This window comes from Vanessa atalanta, chromosome 22 (genome assembly GCF_905147765.1).
Source record: "Vanessa atalanta chromosome 22, ilVanAtal1.2, whole genome shotgun sequence".
Taxonomy (NCBI): domain Eukaryota; kingdom Metazoa; phylum Arthropoda; class Insecta; order Lepidoptera; family Nymphalidae; genus Vanessa; species Vanessa atalanta.
Genome location: NC_061892.1, coordinates 2,860,916 through 2,885,142, shown reverse-complemented (window position 1 = coordinate 2,885,142; position 24,227 = coordinate 2,860,916). Strand labels below are relative to the sequence as shown.

Here is a 24,227-nt window from a genome sequence, read left to right as displayed (position 1 = left end):
TAGAGGTCATAGAAAAAACAATTTTTCTTGGAAGTCATGGGTGTACAATTACAGCAGGTGGAAAATCTAAAATATTTGGGAATATGACTAGACAGATCACTTCGGTAGACAAAACACATAAATAAAACTATTAATAGTACATCAAAATTTATAAATATTTTAAAAATTTTAGCAGTGTCAGGGTGCGGAGTGCTTCCGTATCACTTACGTAAATTGTATATATGTTTAATAAGATCAAGAATAGATTACTGCAGTTTTATTTATGATAACAGTTGAAAAGATAAATTATCAAAACTCGACAGAATACAAAACCTCAGTCTTAGAATTATAGGGGGATTTATAAAAAGTACTCCTATTCATGTGATGGAGAGCGAGTTAAGTATTCCTCCATTACTCATAAGAAGGCAATTTTTAGCAAATAAATACTGTTTAAAGGTACAATCTTGCTCAAACAATGTAACAATAGATCTTTTAAATGAACTAGGTACCCTTGTTGATGGAATGTGGCAAGACTCAAAATCAGAGAAAGTTACTTTTATCTAATTTAAATGTAAGTTCGTTCAATCTTGGATTTGTTCAGAGTATTCTACTAGCAGATCCTTCGTCATAATCTGCTAGGATGCTCCTGGAGTTCTACTTAATAGCTATTAATAATAAATAATGTCAAAACCAAAGGAAAAGAGTACAATGGGACTGGCGTACCTTTGTAGGACAAAAGTCCCAAAATAATATAAGAATTAAAATATATATATAAACAAAACTGAACAATTCCAAGATTGAACGAACTTACATTTAAACTAGATATATATATTTATTTATTTATTTATCCTTTATTGCATCCAAACTTAAAACTAAAAATTACATTATTGCTACACAAAGTTGCATGAGGTGCAACAGGCGGCCTTATCGCTCAGCAGCGATCTCTTCCAGGCAACCTTTGGGGTTTAGGGTACAGTATTTATATATATAATTTTATCTAAAAGTAATCGATCATTCACTAAGTTCTCTAAACTACTCCAGTTCTAAATTTGAATTTTTCGAAAATATATACATTTCAATATTTAAACTTAAAATTTACTTTAAAAAATTTCATACTGACTTCGTTTATAAAATTTTAAACATAATATTATTTTTATATATAGATTCGACGAATTTTATAAATCAATTTAGATCACTATCTGATTTTATTTTAATTACATATCTAGCGTAATCTAAATAGTAAAATTATGTTCTATTAATTAATAAAACAACTTGATAGATAGTAAACATGCATAATATTGATAAGATACACAAATGATAAATGATCTTATGATTAAGATTCTTAAAATCTCTGATTGTTAATGTCAAAGGCTATTCAAAATTCTATTAAAGGTATAAAGTCTTCGGAATCTTTACTAAGAATAGGTGTTTCCAGAGGATCAATTTTTGGTACTTTTATATTTTGAGTCTATATAAATGATCTTCTATGTTAAATATATTTGTAATATATATAAAATTGTATCTTTTTCTAATATATAAAGTTGCTTTACAAAAAATAATGTAAGAAGCAAAATTTATGTATAATTTTATATAAAACTAACTGAACCCTTTTACCCTATTAGGGGTAGAATTTCGTAAATTTAGTTCTTAGCAGATGTCTACACCCTATAAGCAACCTACATTACATTTTTTAAGGTTTGGAGAATATTCTACCACGCTCCTCCAATGCGGGTTGGTAGAATACACATGTGGCAGAATTTCGTTGAAATTAGACACATGCAGGTTTCCTCACGATGTTTTCCTACACCCCCGAGCACGAGATGAATTATAAACACAAATTAAGCACATGAAATTCAGTGGTGCTTGCCTGGGTTCGAACCCGAAATCATCGGTTAAGATGCACGCGTTCTAACCACTGGACCACCTCGGCTCTTAAGGAACCTACCTACCTAAATTCAATATCGTAGGTAATATAATTTCTGCGATTTTATGATTAAGCAGTGTGTGGTATTTCGTTTTTATATATAGGTATAGATTTATCTGAATGACATTCAAAATGTTTTTCGAAGTATTTTCTGTATTTTGATATATTATATTGTTTATATTATTACTTAATTCCAACTCAAGCCTTTACTACTAACGTAACCATTTTAATAATTAAAATGGTTAGGTGTACGACTTCGAAGACGTTAATTTATAATTAAATTTAAATCTCATGTCAAAAGTCTGTCTCTTTTTGATTAAATACTAAATAAATGTGAAGTAAGTATTCGTTGATTTGAAACTGTATAAAATGAATACACTTATGTAAATTACTTAAAAACTGTACCTACTATGTTTATTGCCGGTTCTGTAAGGTAGACGTTTTATTCCAAAACGGTAGTAGATTTACATTTAATTAAATACGATACTTTACGATTCAAAGAGCTATAAAGAGTCTACCCGGATAATAGATACTTTAATTTTGACATTTGAGGATACGTTATTGCTAGGGAGGACTTTATTGTTGAACAGCTGGTTCAGTTGGCACTCGCGTATTCTTTTAGTGGAGGTTCGCTGTATATGCATAACAAACAAAATAACGTATTATATTTACAATAAATTGTTTTCACCAATAACAATAATATTTACTAGTGGTAGTGCCACACTGCATACCTTCGGGTTGCAGCCGAATGGGCTGGCACGCCCGGGGAAGTACCACTATCTCAATTAAAATCGGCGTAAAGTGGTAGCCAAGCTACCGCGTTTCGTCCGGTATATGAAAGTCCCGGACGCCTGATCCCCCGCCCCCCAAAACATAATGGTTGTGCAGAATTTTAGTTGTATTACCCTAGGAGGGCAATAAAACCTCCCTCCACCCTCAGCGACTGCGGTGGAGAATCCAAAAAAAAATAATTATGGCTCTTTAAATTCATGTCATTGAATGTTTGCAACAAAATAAAAATTTAACTAAAATTAGTCCATTGATTATAAATGAAACTGACATTATGTCGTAACATTTAATACCACTAGTGAATTTACATCACAACTTTGATGTTTGAAGGCCTGCGATGAATTTGAAGTCCCGCGACATAAATATTTTTTTATTTTAAAAATCTACAACTTCCGTATAAAAATAATATTTTATTTTTTAAGTATATAAATCGATAATAATCAAAAAAACTATTATGCGAGTTCAGCCTAAAAGAAGATTTTGCTTGACAAGTATATTCTATACGGGTTATGAGAAACTATTTGTTTAGTAAATACTCAACAAACCCAAGAAATAACAATATTTATAAAATAATTGTATATGCAACGAAAAAGGTACCAATAATATCTGATTTATATAGAACTTAAATACTTTGATAATATAAATGTTTTATCAAAAATATACTTGATATTTTTAAAGTGATAAACATTATAATTTTCGCTTCTATACACCAGATAATTAAACAAAAATCTACCTATTTTCTATGTTTCTTAATCCTTCAGCAAAAAAAAACATTTTCATCTCTTTCATAGCAAATATTCTATGACAATCAAAAGCTTAGAACCAAAATTGAATTTAGTTCCACGAATATTCTCAATTCATTTATATCACGCTCTAATTGTTAAGAACTAAGACCAAACATATAGTGAGTTGTCAATATAATGAGAGCCAGTACTGCGGTTTCCGCTTAACGCAATTTCTGATCGATGAGCCTAATCGTGAACAATACGTATGAACAGTGTAAAACAAATTTAGTTTCACCGTCTTGAAATTGCTCCTCTGGCTCTAATTCAATATCAAATAATATAGTAGTAACTATATACACGAAAGTGTTCCTCACGCAGTTGTGGCAATCACTAGACACACTAACACCTGTGTCTATTACACGGACGATGGTGATGATGCTATCGGCAGATTCATCGGCCGAGCGGCGGGTGTTTCAGAAAGGACCATCCTAGAGCACAGCCTCAAGACATCTATACATAAACGCGACATCAGAGTCGCCAAGGCTGTGCTCTCTCTGATCGAGCACGGAGCAGGGCCCGCTGGATTGCAGTAAATAGGATCAAAAAACTATTATATACATTATTTTTTATATAGTATATATAATCATATATTATTTATGATGGATTATTTATATATTACTTTAAAATGAAAAAAAAAGTTAGTGTGGGCCACGTCTGCCAAGAAGACGACAAGCTCGAAGTCCAGCGAAGATCTGCTGATGTTCAGTAAAAATATAAAATATAAAAACACCAAAATTTTATAAAAGTAAAATGTAAAAAAGGCAAAGGCAGCTGTGAGCACGTGGATGTTGTAAATTAAATAACAAAAAAAAAAGAATATGTAGTATAAGCCGGATGTTTGTTGAGGGTCCCAGACATGGTCACAATCGTGTATATTTCCCTAATAACTAATTTTCCGTGGATGAGAGGAAAATTCAATAAAAATGTTGATAATCTCTTTAATGTACACAAATGAGCATCCAAATAGCAAACTTAAGTAAATAAGAAAATTAGAGTGCACAAAGGTTATTTAAAAAAAAAACCTATATTTTTCTCGTTTCCGGGTAAAGAATATATCTACTATTAAACAGATAAAGTATAAAAATAAAATATGTGCGTCTTTCGATTAAATCTCAGCACATAAGTAGATTAAGATAAAAAAAATAATAGATACGGAGTATAAATAGTCGAAAATATTGATCATTTATGATACTTGATAAATGGAAAATTAGGCAGCTAACATGAGGACTGCCATTGTTTTGTTTTCACTGGTGCTCGTTGCCTTCGCCTACACTAAAGGTGAAGAATTAAAGTTGGCAGAGCCATGTAATCCAGAAGCATGCAAACTACCAAGCTGCAGATGTTCATCGTCCGCTATTCCTGGAAACTTAGAGCCGAGAGATACTCCTCAGGTTAGTTTTTTTAAGTCCAAACTTACCTTACTTATGTGGATATATTTTAAAATAAAATATCAATATTATTATTATTATTATTGAATTGTGTTTATGTGAAAGTATAATTGGAGATACATGTAAACGAGCTATCATACTACAATTTTTAAACCGATCGGCTGTAAAGAACACAGCAACTGTGAGGCCTTTTTGTTCAGTGTTTTTAGCTGTTACACGTAACATTGAAACCTACATATTTATAATTAGTCCATTGAAATGTTACAATGTTAGAGTATCACTGAACATTTTCTAGAGGACGCAATTTTATTTGTGAGACATGTAGGGGGTGTCAATACAACCTTAACCCCAAGTTTGTGGGGTTGCCGCCCTTGTCCCCCGCCCGCCATCTTGAAAAAAGCGGTGCAAACATATTTTTAACTATATCCCCGAAACTATTAATTGTATGGAAAAATTGTAAAAACATAATTTATAGTAAATCGTTGTGGCTACAATTATGTTTATGTGACTTTTTACCATAAACTTAAAATTTAAAAAGTTTTAAGCAAAAAAGTGAGAAAATTTGCTCAAAATTTTTCTTTTTGGTCAATTTTAAACGCTGTTACAGCGCTTCAAAGTCGACCAGGTTCAACAATGCTCATGATAAGCCAAAACATCATGTTTACCTTACTTTTATGATCTCTAGTTTTCTCAAAAAATCATCTGAAGGTGGATAATTATTCGTTTCATAGCGCCGTGAGCGTATATCTTTCAAAATGATTCTAGCTGACCTTCTGCAATCCCTCTTCTTGCTTATCATTTCTTTCATGAGAGGCTTTTTTTGATATTGTTTTAAATATCACACCTTTGAAACAGACAATGCTATCTTGTCTACTTTGCCCTCAATCGTTCAATTATCGTACCATTCTCTGGAACGTAGTCTCCCCTTAATTGATTTTATTAAATCAGTAACTCGAAATTTGGAACTCTTCACTATTTTCCTGTAAATAAGCAAAAACATCCTCCATGGCATTGTCGATTTTATTTTTGCGATCATCACGTTTTTGTTCATCACTCCATTTTTTGAAATACAATTGCTTGCTGCAATCCTTATGATACCGAGCTTCAACTTCAACTAAACTGGAAACATTAGCAATACGATCAGCTCTTTGCCTTGTCATCCGATCGTTTCAAAACAAGATCCAAAATCTTTGTTTTGTACCTTCATGACATGACATATCTTTTTCTGACGGCTGTGACGTAAATGACTCTGATCTTGAATTACTTCGCCGCAAATAAAGCAGTTGTTTGAGAAATCCAATCAAATCAAAATCGAGATGAGAGTGAGATACAGCGGCTATTGCTTTGGAAGATATACGCTCACGGCGCTATGAAACGAATAATTATCCACCTTCTGATGATTTTTGAGAAAACTAGAGAACATAAAAGTAATGGAAACATGATGTTTTTGCTAAGTTATAATGAGCATTGATGAACCTGGTCGACTTTGGAGCGCTGAAACAACGTTCTAAATTCACTAAAATGAAAAATTTATAGAGCAAAACTTTAGCAAGACAGACTCTATAAATTTGTTCTCATCTAATTTTGTGCTAAAATGAACAGAAAAAAGTTATTAAGCAAAAAAGAAAATTTTTGAGCAAATTTTCTCATTTTTTTCTTATAACTTTTTAAATTTTAAGTTTATGGTAAAAAGTCACATAAACATAATTGTAGCCACAACGATTTGCTACAAATTATGTCTTCACAAATTTTCCGTACAATTAATAGTTTCGGAGATATAGTTAAAAATATGTTTCCACCCCTTTTTTCAAGATGGCGGACAAGGGCGGCAACCCCACAAACTTGGGGTTAAGGTTTTATTGACACCCCTAACATGTCCTACAAATAAAATTGCGTCCTCTAGAAAATGTTCAGTCAATTTAACATTTCAATGGACTAAATAAATTTTGATAAATATTAAATACCTTCGCGTTGAAATAATCTCTAAACTAACTAAATCAAAAAAAAGGCGTATTTAGAGTAATAATTAATAATCTGAATCATTATTTTAATGCTTCAAGTGCACGCATTCGCTTTCCATAAAAAATAATGCAGTGTAATAACTCCTAGTTTTCTCCACATTTCAGTTCGTCCTCCTCACTTTCGACGATGGTATCAACGTTAACAATGTTCCACTTTACCGTAGTCTTCTCTACAACCGAGTCAATAAAAATAAATGCAACATTGGAGTAACATTCTTTGTCAACCATGAGTACACAGATTATAGTTTGGTCAATGAACTCTACAACCGTGGCTTTGAAATTGCTCTACATTCAATTACTCACAAAACTGACACAGAATACTGGAGAGAAGCTTCTTACGAAACTCTGATGAGAGAATTCGCTGATCAGAGAAGGCAAATGGCTCACTTTGCAAATATTCCAATCAGTGCACTTCAAGGTAAATTTCTTATAACTTTACTTTATCACATCATAATATATGTCTAAATTGTTTTACAAGAATCTACGTAGGTAATTACAATTCGTTAATATTCATTTGTTTTCAAGATGTATTAGAATTAAATGGATGTTAATTTTTATAAATAACAAACAATCCAACGGTTAAACTAAAGAGAAATGGTAAATGTTTGTACACTAATGAGAAAAGAAAACGTATAAATAGTAAAATGTATCTATGTATGTATGTATGTATCTCTACTAGCGATGTTGCTAATACATTTCAATTATAAGTCTGAGAACCTTATAAATTACATATGTATGTAAAAATTTTAAACTTAAACGAAAATCTCATTTTCAGGCCTTCGCAGTCCTTTCCTTCAAATGTCTGGAAATTCAACTTACCAAATGATGAATAGTGCTGGTCTCCGTTACGATTTAAGTTGGCCTACTATTAGATTCACTGACCCCGGTCTATGGCCCTACACTCTTCACTATCAATCTACTCAAGATTGCATCGTACCTCCATGCCCTACCGCATCCATCCCTGGTCCTTGGATATTGCCTATGGTTGCTTGGACTGATATGCAAGGATTCCCATGCTCAATGGTAGACACATGCTTCTACAAGTGAGTATTTTTTATTTAGTAATTTTAACATAGCTTAAGATATCCTTGTATAATTATGAGACTACTAAAGTATAAACCATAGATAGGCTTATAAAGTAATAACGCTTTAATACTTTTTTTGTGTCTTTCATGTCGCTTAGTCTTGTGGTAAGTGGTCACCATATAGACAATGGCGCTGTAAGAAATATATCATATTAATAATAAGTAGTAAAAGCGTCACCAACTTTGGGAACAAAAATTTTATGTCTCTTTTGTCTGTAGTTACATTGGCTCACTTACCCCTCAAACCGAAACAGTAAAAAAACTGAGTACTGTTTTTTGGGGTGAAAATCTGTTAAGTTGATGGTACCTACCCAGACGGGCTATCAAAGGGCCCTGACAAAAAGTAAAGGATGCAAGGCATGCTTTATAATAGATAGATTTTTTCATCAATAATATCAATAATAATATATATTAGAGATAGCTTCGGTTGCAGCCGATTAGGCCGGCACGTCCGGAGAAGTGTCCACTTTTTTACAAGAAATCAGCGTAAAGTGGTAGCAAAGCTGCCACATTTCGTTCTCTCTCTGGGCATTTATGCTCAGGATGTACACCACCTGAGCAGGGATGCAGACCGCCCTCTGTTGTCCGCCACTGTTCGGCGAAAGCCAAGCAGTCATCACAAGGCAACCCCTTTCACCCGTTTGGGACTATCGGACCTATGTTATGTATTATCTGGCTACAGCTACTAGCTACAGATTCCGTCCCGTTCGCAGAGTTTGTAATTCTTGGCAATTTTAATTCTCACCGTGCCGAATGGCTAGGATTACGCACTATAGATCCTGCAGGTTCAGATCTGTTCTTGACTTCGTTTTAACATTTGATTCATTGACACAACTGATCACCTTGACAACGTGAAATGGAGGATCATATTCCTCCCCTGTTGGACCTTCTGCTGACTTATCATCTGACCTTCAGGTTACCGTCGATCCCCCTCTGGGAGTACAATACCAGTCCTCGCGGCCTTGTTTGTTGCCTTCGTGAACTGCCGCCGCCCATACCCTGAATAAGAAATCTGATCTTTTAGACTCTCGTTTTGCATCTTCTTCGGATTCTGGATGACCGAGGAAACTCACCGCCAACAATACCGCGATGTAATACCACGATGCCGAAGGTTAAATTCCGCCTAAGTGTAGTTCATAAAGCACATCTTCCCTTATATATTCATAAGTCGAGTGGACCCTATGGCATCCTTCCGATCGTGCTACAGACATGTACTCCCAAGTTGGCACCGGTTTTAACGTGTCTTTTCCAGCAATCCTACGTATTAGGCGTCGTCCTGAACTCCTGTAAGACTGCTTTGAAGCACCCGATCCACTCAGACCCGTCCAATTATAGGCCTATAGCCATTACTTCTTTGTTCTCCTAAGTAAAACATTATAAGCCTTCAGCTCCTGCGGTACCTAGAAGAGCACCAGCTGATTAGTGACCGTCAGTTAGGGGTGGTCACTTTCCGTCAGGTGTGACTATTGCTCTTTTGCCACCAGTACCATAAAAAACATTCTTTGGATTTAAGACTTTAGACTTTAACCTGTAACTATATTTTGTATTTCAGTCCAGGTTCAGACAACGAAGAAGGATGGTTTAAATTCATCCTTGAAAACTTTGAAAGGCACTACCTCAATAACCGCGCTCCTTTCGGTTTCTATATTCATGAATGGTATATCCGCGTGAACCCTGGTTTACAGAGAGCGTTTACCCGTTTCTTGAATATGATCAACAATCTTAACGACGTATTCATGGTGAGATAATTATATCACATTTTTAGATTTAACTATTCCTTATTAAGTGATTGATTTATTATATCTATTAGTTTTGGTAGCGTGTGCTGAACATATCTTACAAGGTGCACAAGTAACCATTTTTACATTATCAGGTTAATGGCAATGATGTTATTGATTGGGTGCAAAACCCTATCCCGGTTAATGAATATGTGAAGAAAGATTGCAAAAGATTAAATCCAGCTGCCTGCAGACCTACAAGCTGCGGTCCAATACAAAGTGATCACAATCCTGTAAGTTGAAAAATTAAAATATAATTTGATGTCGTTGTAGATATTTCGTTTTAAAGAAAGTGGAGTAGTCAATACTACGATAATAAATCATTGGTTTCGTCTAACAGATTCCAACATTCTGGTTTCAAATTACAAGTCGAGACAATATTGCCAATAAGTTATTAGTATTTTTTACGATAAATTCTTAAAGCTATCTGGGGTTAGTTGTGTTAAAATTTCCATGCCTCGAATTGTGCCCGGACCTCATTCCGGTGACAATCGGATTATGAGAGTGTACTTGTGATTACACACGCATTGAATATCCGCCCTGGCTTAAAATTATCTATCATATATCAATATGACAAGCAAATTAATTATGACATAAATATACATAAGTTGGCGGAACATTTACAATGTGATTATAGGTTTACATTTTTGACAGTCTATTGATATCAACCCATTTGTTTTTCAACCTTCCAAAAAAATTATAAAATGTGTTGTCCAAGATGATATCAGATATTTATTGTGTCTACGATTATGTTGTGCTATTTTTATTTTTTTATAAACTTTTTTTACGTGTTTAATAAGTATATTTTTTCAGACGTCTTACTACATGACAATCTGCAACAGATGTCCGCGTAGATATCCCTGGATAAACAATCCTCTCGGAGAATAATTTTTTTAAAGAGAAGTAACGACAACATTCTTGAAAATAAATTAACTTACAAATATAATAATCTTTGTTTTATTAACCTACCTTGCCTTTTGGAATTTAATCGGCTTGAATCTTTTTTTAAAATTATATCTTTTAAATTATGAAACATTATCAAATTAACCATGTAAAGATGATAGCTTTAGTCTAATCCAACCACAAGATCGCAAACTAAACAATTTTGGCATTGAATTGATGCGTAAATATAAGTAATAATATAACATAATTATACCTAATAAGTCAACATTTAAAAATTTAACGTTACAAACGTTAACGTTAACGTCTTGGTGGTAGGGCTTTGTGCAAGCCCATCTGGGTAGGTACCACCCACTCATCAGATATTCTACCGCACAAATAACAGTACACTGTATTGTCGTGTTCCGGTTAGAAGGGTGAGTGAGCCAGTGTAATCACAGGCACAAGGGACATAACATCTTAGTTCCCAAGGTTGGTGGCGCATAGGTGATGTAAGGAATGGTTAATATTTGTTACAGCGCCTTTGTCTATGGGCGGTGGTGACCACTTACCATCAGGTGCCCCATACGCTCGTCCGCCAAACAATGCCATAAAGAAAAAAAAAATATAATCTGCTTTGTTCTTTCTTCTTCTTTGTTCTGCAAATCTCTTCTTAGAAGCAAATCGCATGGAATTTGTAAATGTAGGGTTTGGCAATCTTTACTCCTTCTTTGACTGGCAGAACTTGAGAGGGTAACCATAGATGTTCTGTTTTCTATTAAGGGTATTATATAATATTGTTGGGCGTTCGACTTTTAAAACCAAATTCGTGAAATTCGTAAAGTTAAGTAAGATTGAAGCACTGATCTAACCAGTATGTCAAGTCAGCCAGGAATTAAGATTTAATAGGATCATCACTCATCTTGATGCCAGAGGCCAGCTAACATCAGTGTAGTGAGCCATTAATTCTTAATATTCCTGAGCACAGGCTCAGGAATATTAAGTTTTATATTGATGATGAATGTCTATGCGGTCGACATTATTTTATTCACATGGTCATCCACACTTCGAGAAGATTCAAATGTAGTTGTTTTCAGGTCACAACGAAACTCTCCTGTCCAACCCGCTTTCATCAGAAGCTTGTTCCAAACGCTCCAGGACTTCTTTGCGAGTAGTTACATACGAAACACGTACATTAGATTTCGCGTTGGTTTCTTTATTTTGGTCTGCATTGGTACAGGTGACACAACTCCATAAATCGTCGAATTCAAATTATGTTTCGACTGCAAACCTGCAACTGGCATAGTTATCTCTTCAACTAGTCTGTCATTATATGTAGATCGACAACACTCAGAAGAGTTATTAGGCGAGTTCAGCCTAGAAGAAGATTTTGCTTGACAAGTATATTCTATATAGGATATGAGAAACTATACTATTTATTTAGTAAATACTCAGCAAACCGAACATAGAACATCTATAAAATAATTGGATATAAAACAACAAATCTGCATTTTACAATAAAATTAGGTAAAATCACTTATCGGAGTTATATAAAACTTACATACTTTGATAATATGCAATTTTTATCATAAATATACTTGATATTTTTAAATTGATAAACATGATAATTGTCGCTTGTCAATATGTACCAGATAAGAATAATTAAAAAAAGTCTGTCTATTTTCTGTTTCTTATTAACATGTTTTTCACTTTCATAGCACATATTTTATGGCAGCCAAAAGCTTAAAATCAACGTTGAATTTAGTTTCACGAATATGCTCAATTAATTTTTTGCCTTAAATATAAGATAAAATTATTAAGAACTAATACCAAACATGGTTAATATAATGAAAGCCAGTACTGCGGTTTTGCGTTCAAAGCAATTTCTGATCGATGAGCAGAAGCCTAATCGTGAACAATACTTATGAACAGATTAAAAGAAAATTAGTTTCACCGTCTTGAAATTGTTCCTCCGGCTCTAATTCAATATACTACTATAAGCCGGGTATTTGTTGAGGGTCCCAGACGTAGTCACAATCGTGTATACCCTCTACCCCAAACTCATAATTAATTTTCCGTGGATGAGAGGTAAATTCAATGTTGTTAATCTCTTTAATATTGTGTACATTGAGCATCCAAATAGCAAACTTAAGTAAATAAGAAAATTAGAGTGCACAAGGGTTCTTTTAAAAAAAAAACTATTTTTTTCTCGTTTTCGCGTAATGAATATATCTAATATTAAACAGATAAGGTATAAAAATAAAACATGAGCATATTTCGATTAAATCTCAGCAAATAAGTAGATTAAGATAAGATAGATAAAAATAATATAAAAAGTCGAAAATATTGATCAATTATGATACTTGATAAATGGAAAATTAGGCAGCTAACATGAGGACTGCCATCGTTTTGTTTTCACTGGTGCTCGTTGCTTTCGCCTACACTAAAGGTGAAGAATTAAAGTTGGCAGAGCCATGTGATCCAGAAGCATGCAAACTACCAAGCTGCAGATGTTCATCGTCCGTTATTCCTGGAAACTTAGAGCCGAGAGATACTCCTCAGGTTAGTTTCGTTATAATGACTATATTTAAGTTCAACTTTACCTTACGTATTTGAATATTTTTTAAAATAAAATATAAATATTATTATTATTTTTTAATTGTGTTTATGTGAAAGTATAATTGGAGAAACATCTAAACGAGCTATCATACTACAATTTTTAAACCGATCGGCTGAAAACAACAAAGCAACTGTGAGACCTTTTTGTCCAGTGTTTTTGGCTATTACACAAAAAAAACATTGAAACCTAGATATTTAAAATAAATTTTGAGACATATTAAACACCTGTATGTTGAAATAATCTCTAAACTAACTAACTCCAAAAAAAGGTGTATTTAGGGTAGTAATTAATAAGCTGAATCTTTATTTTAATGCTTCAAGTGCACGCATTCGCTTTCCATAAAAAATAATGCAGTGTAATAACTCCTAGTTTTCTCCACATTTCAGTTCGTCCTCCTCACTTTCGACGATGGTATCAACGTTAACAATATTCCACTTTACCGTAGTCTTCTCTACAACCGAGTCAATAAAAATAAATGCAACATTGGAGTAACATTTTTCGTCAACCATGAGTACACAGATTATAGTTTGGTCAATGAACTCTACAACCGTGGCTTTGAAATTGGTCTACATTCAATTACTCACAAAACTGACACAGAATACTGGAGAGAAGCTTCTTACGAAACTCTGATGAAAGAATTCGGTGATCAGAGAAAGCAAATGGCTCACTTTGCAAATATTCCAATCAGTGCACTTCAAGGTAAATACTTATAACTTTACTTTATTGCATCATAATATTTGTCAAAATTGTTTTACAAGAATCTACGTAGGTAATTACAATTTTTGACTTAAGAACTTTATTAATTCCTCAAAAGAAATACATATATTTCACTTACTGAGAAACTATATAAAATAAAACAATAAGAAGTGGCATTGATGGATATTGTTGATATGGAAGTTAAGTTTATAATGTTGCAATAAATTACCTAAGCCGGTATATATGTGTGTATATGTATAAATGTTAGTATGTTTTGTAGTGTAAATGCATGAAATTATTAATATTATTATTTTTTATTCTATTTAACTTTTTTAATATTTAGTTTTTTTTTTATTTATTATGTTTATTAATTAAAGTAAAATTAAATTAAATTTTGGTGTAAATAAGTTATATTTTTTGTTTTAAGATATGAAATTTCAGTAGTTTTTTGAAACTTAATATTGATTTGGTCTTAATAATAATCTTAATTACAATTCGTTAACATTAATTTGTTTTTTGTATTTATGCACTAGCGATGTTGCTAATACGTTTCTATAATAAAGTAATAGCTTTAAATACTCTGTTAACTTAATCTTATTTCGGCCATTAATTTAAATCATTCTAATATTCATGTCTGAGAACCTTATAAATTACATATATTTGTATGTAAAAATTTAAAACTTAAACGAAAATCTCATTTTCAGGCCTTCGCAGTCCTTTCCTTCAAATGTCTGGAAATTCAACTTACCAAATGATGAATAGTGCTGGTCTCCGTTACGATTTAAGTTGGCCTACTATTAGATTCACTAACCCCGGTCTATGGCCCTACACTCTTCACTATCAATCTACTCAAGATTGCATCGTACCTCCATGTCCTACCGCATCCATCCCTGGTCCTTGGATATTGCCTATGGTTGCTTGGACTGATATGCAAGGATTCCCATGCTCAATGGTAGACACATGCTTCTACAAGTGAGTATTTATTATTAGTAACTTTAATAAAGCTAAGATATCCTTGCACAGTAATGAGACGACGAAAGTGTAAACTATAGATAGGCTTATAAAATAATAACGCTTTAATACTTTTTTGTGTCTTTCACGGCGGTGCGTCTCGTGGTACGTGGTGGACAATGGAGCTGTAAAAAATATTAAGTATTCCTTACATCGCCTATGCGTCACCAACTTTGGGAACTAAAATTGTATATATATTGTAATGGCTCACTTACCCTTTAAACCGGAACAGAACTATACAGTACCTACCCAGACGGGCTAACAAAGGGCCCTGACAAAAAGTAAAGGGTGCAAGGCATGCTTAATAATAGATAGATTTTTTCTAGAAGTAAGAAAGAAAGCGAAGCAGTCATCATAAGGCAACCCCTTTCACCCGTTTGGGACTATTTGGGACCTATGTTATGAATTATCTGGCTGCTTGTAGACTGCGATAATCATCCACGAATCTATGCATCCCTCTATAGGTCCTGAGCGTTAATGCCGAAATCGACCGACTGGTTGAGCACGTCCAGATACAGATTCCGTAGTCGCTGCAGTAGATCCTATGCACAGAGTGTGTAATTCTTGGCAATTTTAATGCTCATTGTGCCGAATGGCTAGAATCACAATGGCTACAATCGTGGCCTTGTTGCGTGAACTGCCGCCGTATGTGGCAGGTCGCCCATACCCTGAATAAGAAATCTGATCTTTTAGACTCTCGTTTTGCATCCTCTTCGATTCTGGATGACCGAGGAAACTCACTGCCAACAATACCGCGATGTAATACCACGATGCCGGAGGTTAAATTCCGACTAATTGTAGTTCATAAAGCACTTTTTCCCTTATTTATTCATTAGTCGAGTTGACCCGATGGCATTCCTCCCAAGCATGCTATGCTTATGCATGCTACGGACATGTGCTCCCAAGTTGGCACCGGTTTTAACGTGTTTTTTCTAGCAATCCCGTAGGATTACCGTAGGACGACGTATATTAGGCGTCGTCCTGAACTCCTGTAAGACGGCTTTGGAGTACCCGATCCGCTCAGACCCGTCCAATTATAAGCCTATAGCCATAACTTCTTTGTTCTCTAAGGTAATGGATTACATTATAAACCTCCAGCACCTGCGGTACCTAAAAGAGCACCAGCTGATTAGTAACCGTCAGTTAGTGGTAGTAACTTCTCGTCAGGTGTGACTACTGCTCTTTTGCCACCATTACCATAAAATAATTTAGAGTTTAACTTGTAACTATATTTTGTATTTCAGTCCAGGTTCAGACAACGAAGAAGGATGGTTTAAATTCATCCTTGAAAACTTTGAAAGGCACTACCTCAATAACCGCGCTCCTTTCGGTTTCTATATTCATGAATGGTATATCCGCGTGAACCCTGGTTTACAGAGAGCGTTTACCCGTTTCTTAAATGTGATCAACAATCTTAACGACGTATTTATGGTGAGATAATTTTATCACATTTTTAGATTTAGCAATTCCTTATTAATTGATTTATTATATCTATTAGTTTTGGTAGCGTGTGCTGAACATATCTTACAAGGTGCACAAGTAACCATTTTTACATTATCAGGTTAATGGCAATGATGTTATTGATTGGGTACAAAACCCTATCCCGGTTAATGAATACGTGAAGAAAGATTGCAAAAGATTAACTCCAGCTGCCTGCAGACCTACAAGTTGCGGTCCAATACAAAGTGATCACAATCCTGTAAGTTGAAAAATTAAAATATAATTTGATTTTAAAATATCGTTTATGTCATTCAGATTAGATCAGATTATGACGTTCTATTTTTTTTTTTACGTTTAAAATATGTTTTTTCAGACGCCTTACTACATGACCATCTGCAACAGATGCCCGCGTAGGTATCCTTGGTTAAACAATCCTCTCGGAGAATAATTTATTTAAAGAAGATTAACAACGACATTCTTAATAAAAAATAAATTACAAATAGATTAATCTTTGTTTTATTAACCTTCTTTGCCTTTAAGTTAAGTTAAGCCGTTAAGTTTTATATTTCTCTCTTTTTTTTCATATACAATACAGAAATTTTCTGTTTTTCTATTCTATTCAAAACACAATTTTTAAATAATAAAGCATGGTAAAACAAAATTATAGTTATAGTTTATTCCACCCACAAGATAAGAAAACTACACAACTTTGACATTTAATTGAAGGGATAGTATAATTATTAAAAACTTACATTCACATTATTATCGAAAAGGACGCATGGACGGAAAAATTGGCGTTTTGAATGTCAGAAAAGTTTTTATTTAGATTTAGAGATGATTTATTTCCCATTAAGAACAAAGTTCACTTACATAGGAAACTTAAACTAGTAACATAATAATAAACATATATATAGTTAATGGTGACCTTATTTATACAAACATTCAAATATAATTATAAAGTTTGACAGTATGTTTTTAATTTAGCCTTAAATTTCAAAAAAGATTTTTCGTTAAATATTTCTTTCGGTAGATTATTGTACATTAGCGCTCCCTCAAATTGTATAGTTTTGTTACCATAATGTTTAGTTCTAGACTAGTTAGGTATTTGTAATTTATGTATATTTCGTGTATAGTATTTATGTGATTTAGTCTTAAAAGTAGTTTGTGTGTGTATATATCCTGAGAGAATTTTTCTTATAAGTATGCATGTTTTGTATTTGTATAATTGTGCTATAGATAGTGTATCAGTTTTCTTGTAAAGTTCATTGGTTGGAAAGCGGTAGTCCAGTTGGTGTAGTGTTTTTAATAGTTTGTTTTGTGATATTTGTAAATCTTTTAAATTAGTTTTGTGTGCAGATCCCCATACTTCTATTAAATATTCAAGTGAGGGTTTAGCTAATGAGTTATAAATAATAGTTCGAACTTTATATGGAATACATCGGACACACCTGCGTAAAGCTCCAGTCAGTGATGTTATTTTAGTTTGCAAATAATCTAAATGAGGTTGCCATGATAGTTTGGAATCCAAGAGTAAACCAAGATACTTTCCTGTTTCTGATTTTTTAAGTTTAATATTATTTATGGTTAGGAATTCGTAGTTAGGGATTTTTTTATTTTTAGCAGTAAAAAGCATATAGGAGGTTTTCGTAACATTTATACTCAGCAAATTGCATTGGAACCATTCATTTAGTATATTTAAATCTGCTTGTGCGTTCGAAATTATCTCATGTATTGAGTCTCCAAAAAAGAACAGACATGTGTCATCTGCGTATAATGACACTTCTCCGTGTAATCCTAAATTACCAATATCGTTAATGTAGATTAAGAATAATAGTGGGGCCTAGGATTGACCCCTTAGGTATACCGCAATTGATATTACATGAACTGCTTTTGAAATTTTCGATTTTTACTATTTGTTTTCTGTCCGTTAAGTATGACTTAAGGACGCTAAAAGCTGATCCAGATACACCTATTTTTTGCAATTTATGAAGCAAGATATTATGTAAGACGGTATCAAACGCCTTTTTCAAGTCAATAAATATACCTAAAGCTATCCTTTTCTGATCTATATTAAATATTATTTTAGAAATTAGATCAATTGTAGCTCCAAGAGTATTTGATTTAGCACGAAACCCATACTGACCTTTATAAAAAAAATTTATTACAGTGAGATAATTATATATACGCGTGTACAAAACCTGCTCAACTTTATTTGAACTTGGGAAATAAAAGTATATTGGATATAAGTGGAAAATTGTTGTAATGTATTTAAATATACATTAGTTAAGAACTGTCTATAGTGTTTGTCTGCTTTGTTGTGCAAATCTCTTCTCAGAAGCATATGACATGGGATTTGTAAATCTAGGGTTTGTTTATCTTCACTCCTTCGATTGGCAGAACCTGAGAGGTCATTGCTAAATGTTCTTTTGTCTATTAAGCAATTTATTTAATATTTTAATTTAATAAACAAGTACTTTTCAGTAGTAGTAATAATGATTCCAACACATGAATATTGTTACACAAAGAAAAGAATGCCATCAAAAACAAAAATTGAAAAAAAAAACAAATTTCGCAACCGTTAAAATACAACGAAGTTATAGGTGGTCGAAAATGGCCTGAACTGCTTCGAGAAAAGGATGGTACAGCCGTGTCGCGTTTTTTGCCCGACTTGGCGGGGGGCAGATTAGGTATCTGATACTGTAATAACGTACGAATGACGGTACAATTATCATGGTTGAGTCGCCCTGCTTAGTTACAATATTCACTTTTTAGTGATTATTACTAGAGAGTCCAGTGGCACAAACCCTATTCTAATATAGCCTTCTTGCGTAAAATAAGACAGATTGAAAAGCAAACATAAATTTGTTCCGGTCGTGAAGTTGAAATTTAGGTATAAACCTTCTTCTTGAACCATTTTTTGGAGTTTATTTATGATAACCGCATTAATATCCGTTGTAAAGTTTAAAAGATCGTAAGTGACTTTGTTTTATACTATGTGAAGATACTCGAATCAATGAGATTTAGACATGGACAGTTTTACTAGGTACTTATTACTAATATGATATATTCCTAATAGTAAATACGGTTAATATTAGATTCATTCGTATCCTTACGATAGACGCTTCAAGCCTCCAAATCTGCAATGGGCGCAACATTTACATCAACGCAATTACCTCGAGTTTAAACGAGCATAATATTACGAGTGCCTTGATTAATTCACAATAACAGCCTTTAAATTGTCCTCTACTAAGGCCGCCTCTCCCTTTAAGCAGAAGGTTTGGAGCATATTTTACCACGCTACTCCGTTGCGGGTTGGTGGATACACTAAGCTCATTAAAATTCAGTGGTCTTTGATGATGCACATTTTCTACCCACTGAGCCATCTCGGCTCTCTTTTGCTCGTCTGCCTTGATTAATTGATTATGATTAACTTTAATTTTATCACCGAAATCTAGTTGAGGCTTATTATAATATTTTTATAGAATAATTTTTTATGTGGCAAATGTTGGCGGACTGGTAAATGTTTTTAATATTTTTAGAATAAATCAGTCAACGAGATAGACTGAAGGTAAGGTAAAGTAACTAATATATATATTTTTTTAATATATAAATATATAATAAAACAAATTACAATAACGCTATTTGTAAAACTATTCAGACGTATTTTTAATATGACTTCAAGTCATAGAATAGAATTGACGATTGCTTGACTAATGTAGTATTTACAAAATTTAAATAAATGCGAACCAAGTGAAGGTCCCTGTGGGACTCCTCACGAGACGTGAAATGTTCTAGCTGACGGCGGAGACAGATGTAGAGACTTTTTTTTTTAAATAGCTTGACATACAGGCTCATCAAGTATTGCTGTATGGCAGTATAATATCTGATCTTACTCGGACTGCCTTCTACAAAGTCACCAAGAAAACAGAGACAATACACAAAGACACACAATGCACTTATCCACAGATATAAGTTTCATTCGAATTTTAATTGATAAAGTTGAGGTTAAAGCAACATCTGAAATATTATCCGAAACAATACTACAACTGTAAATAATTTGGATACCAAAATTTATACGCTTTAAAAGATAGGCATCTTACAGAATTTTTAAATGAATATAAAACGTTATGAAAATACATCTTGACATGATTATATGTCATGTCGTCCACACCGCATCCGGTGACGGCGACTCCTATAAATTACGCTGGTGGGCTCTAATATGGCTGGCGAAACCGAATTTAGTTTTAAACAACGCCTTGCTTCCGCTTCCCTTTGGAGAGCTCTGAATAGAAGACCGCCTTTGGGAGTCTGCTATCGGGCATGCGTAAGACGTGACCGCTCCATCTTAGTTGATGTTTCATTATCAGGGCTTCCATTCCAGACATACCTGAGCGACGTAATACTTCGGTGTTTGGAATTCGGTCCTGCCACTTAATGCGCAAAATAGATCTGAGACACTTGAGATGGAATGTGTCCAGTTTCTTAATGTCTGCTTTATAGCAGCACCAAGTTTCTGCAGCATACAGTAATATAGGCAGGACAATCGCTTTGTATACTATCATTTTAGTTTGCAATTTGAGGTCGTGTGAGTTCCAAACATGGGCATTAAGTTTGCCAAAGGCCGCGGCAGCACTTGCTATTCGGGCTGGTATTTCTGCTTCTAGTGTGTTGTCGTGCTTTAATCTGCTGCCTAAGTATTTGAAGTATGGAACTTCTTCCAATGCAGAGCCATCCAAGTTAATAGCCGATTGGTCAACAAGACAACCTCGAGCAGGTTGCTTTAAAACCTGAGTTTTGCTGGTGCTTATAACCAAGCCAAATCTGCGGCACGACAGGTGTAAGGAGTCTACATAGGTTTGAAGAAACTCTATTGAGTCGGCCATAAGGCAAACATCGTCGGCATATAAGACGTCTAGAACCGAGAGCCTGGAAACTTTAGTCTTAACTCTGAAACGGGACAAGTCGAATATGCTCTTATCTGTTCTGGAGCTAAGTTCAATTTGACTATTGCACGTTCTAGTTGCATCTCGCATAACGAAAGCGAAGTATAAAGAGAACAAAACGGGAGCCATGACACAGCCCTGTTTTACGCCACTGGTTACTGGTATTTGGTCGAAAAAGTCATTTTCATGTCGAACTTTAACCGTCATATTGTCATGAAACTGACGTATTAAGTTTAACAACTTCTCAGGACATCCAGTTTTCCTTAGCATTATCCACAGTGCTTCACGCGGGACTCTGTCAAAGGCTTTCTCTAGATCTACAAAGCACATATACAGTGGACGGTGTTGTTCCAGGCTCTTTTCTTGGATTTGCCGCACGACAAAGATAGCATCCACCGTTCCTCTGCCTGGGCTGAAACCACACTGGGACTCGGGAAGTATGGTTTCTGCGTGCTGGGATAGACGGATGTTTATAATATGAGCAATATATAATATATAATCACCTTGGGGGGAGGATCGGTGATTATATGTATGATGTAGATAATAAACAATTAAATCTTTAGTTATTCCTTCATCAATGTCAAACTAATTTACACATTTCTTAAGAATAACTAACGAGACTTGGAAGACGATTTAGGCTGTTGTTATATATATACATACATTAAAAAATAATTTCAGCACAAAATCTATATTGGTTTAATCGAAAAGATTTGAATTGTAAATTGACGGTATTTTTAAATAAATTCGTATTAATAAGAGAAGTTTTTGTATGGCCAAACTGAAAAAGATACTACCAAAAATTGCAGCATTTTTGGAAACGTTATCAGTATCTTTACGTACCCGCTTTAAATTTAGGCCATTGACCGTGACAAGCGTGTTTTTCATGTTCTTTTAATATTTAAATTTTATATAATTTCTGAAGCTGCGGTTAGTAGTTTATAATGACTATTAATAGCAGAATCTTTACGAAGATGATTAATAAAAAAAAAAAAACATTTTTTTTTAAATCAGGCTAAAGCATAGAAAGAACAGGTCGCTTTTTTTAAGCCTTTGATATCGATGTACGTTTTTAAACGACGTGTGCACTTGGGATGATTACTTCTTCATGCTCTGCAGAGCAAGGAGTACAAACAAGGGTAACAGATCCTGCCCTATTTTGTTTGTGCTAGTTTTACTTCACCAATATTGAGTATTGCGTTATTATATAATATATATAATATATTAATATATATTATATGGTTTATAGTAAAGTTAATATTGTATCCAAAAATATAAACATACTTTTATTACCGACTTGAATTACAGCGATTGATCAGAAATTATAATAAAATAAAATTAAAATAAAAAAGTTGCCAAGTGCAAGCCGGACTCGCCCACGAACGGTTCCGTAGCAGCACATAATATAAAAGTTCTTGTAGTTCGTCGTAACTTTTGAATCAAGGGTAAATTTACGATTTATGACGTATTAAAAAAAACTACTTACTAGATCTCGTTCAAACCTATTTTGGTTGGAAGTTTGCATGGTAATGAAATGTACATCATATATATTTTTTTGTTTTATCATTCTCTTATTTTAGAAGTTACGGGGGCGGACATACATATTCCCACTTTGAAAGTGTCTCTCGCGCAAATTTTTCTGTTTAGAAAAAATGACATAAAAAACATCAATATCGTTTTTGAAGACCTATCCATAGATAGACACGTATCGGTTTGATGATTTTTTTTTTTTGAGTTTCAGTTCTAAGTATGGGGAACCTCCAAAATCTATTGCTTTTTTTTTATTTTTGTGTGAAAATCTTACGCGGTTCACAGAATACATCTACTTACCAAGTTTCAACAATATAGTTTCGGAAGAAAGTGACTGTGCCATACGGACGGACAAACAAAACGGACAAACGGACATGAAGAATCTATAAGGGTTCATTTTTTTGCGATTTGGCTATGGAACCCTAAAAACGTAATCCACAACAAAATTGACCGATTAGCGTATTAGACGGCAGTACACAGATAGCTTCATTAAAAGGTAGTTGCTTTCTAAGTTTTAGTCAGGTTATTTGATATACTGATATTTAAAATTTTAGTGATTCTGCCCAATTGTCTTTTCTAGCTTTATCGGAGTTATTTTTTTATATTTGTAAATTTGGATGTAACTTCAGCGGGTTTCTCCTTTGCCACGTAATACTTGTAAGAAGTAGAATCATCTCAGCTTACGTGGTTGAAAATAAATTAATACCTCAGTAGACACAAGCTATCTCAATTAATAAACCATTTATATTTTACTATTTCAACAGAAACAAGGACAAATATTAAATAAAGTTAAGTAAGAATTAGAAGGTAATATAAATTCTAGCCCTAAGATTTCAACCTCGCAAAAAAATGTGTGTAATGTGATGTTGTGTATAATAAGAAGGCGAACGAAGAAATTGACCACCTGATGGTAAAACGTCCAAACACATTAGGGCTGATAGGAATATAAATCATTCCTTACATCACCAATACGCCATCAACATTGGCCTTTTTTTATTAATTGGCACAAGGTTTTAACAGGTGCACATATGGTCACGAGCCGACAGAAATATCTACGCGCCTTTGAATGTCAATTGCATGCATTTAACGTAATGGGGCCGCACTGTTATAGGTTGAGACTTTTAAAAAAAAAAATAGATTTTCTTAAGACATCCGTCGGATATGGAAGTTGGAATAGGACTGACTGACTAGGAAGTACATTTTTCAAAATTTTTTCTCCATTTCTTGTCGTAAAAATCTGAAAAAAATACCTCACTCAGTTGTGCCCTCCCACCCGCCCTGTAATATATATATAGAACAGGGAGGGTAAAAATCAACAAAAAATTTTTTATCGGCTTATCCGATAGCCCGGGCTCTGAGGAT

The 24,227-nt window shown here is 33.8% G+C and overlaps 2 protein-coding genes across 2 annotated transcripts; both read left to right on the top strand.

Annotated features, from left to right (window-relative positions):
* Positions 1-4,668: 4,668 nt before the first annotated feature.
* LOC125072646 (chitin deacetylase 8-like) lies at positions 4,669-10,685 on the top strand. The gene is made up of 6 exons (XM_047683294.1): positions 4,669-4,868; positions 6,992-7,304; positions 7,662-7,929; positions 9,524-9,710; positions 9,845-9,982; positions 10,563-10,685. Exons 1-6 carry the CDS (start codon positions 4,698-4,700, stop codon positions 10,635-10,637), a joined length of 1,152 nt encoding a protein of 383 aa, XP_047539250.1. The 5' UTR covers positions 4,669-4,697; the 3' UTR covers positions 10,638-10,685.
* Positions 10,686-13,019: 2,334 nt separating this feature from the next.
* Positions 13,020-16,917, top strand: LOC125072647 (chitin deacetylase 8-like). Its single transcript, XM_047683295.1, has 6 exons — positions 13,020-13,190; positions 13,635-13,947; positions 14,649-14,916; positions 16,200-16,386; positions 16,517-16,654; positions 16,769-16,917. Exons 1-6 carry the CDS (start codon positions 13,020-13,022, stop codon positions 16,841-16,843), a joined length of 1,152 nt encoding a protein of 383 aa, XP_047539251.1. The 3' UTR covers positions 16,844-16,917.
* Positions 16,918-24,227: the final 7,310 nt, after the last annotated feature.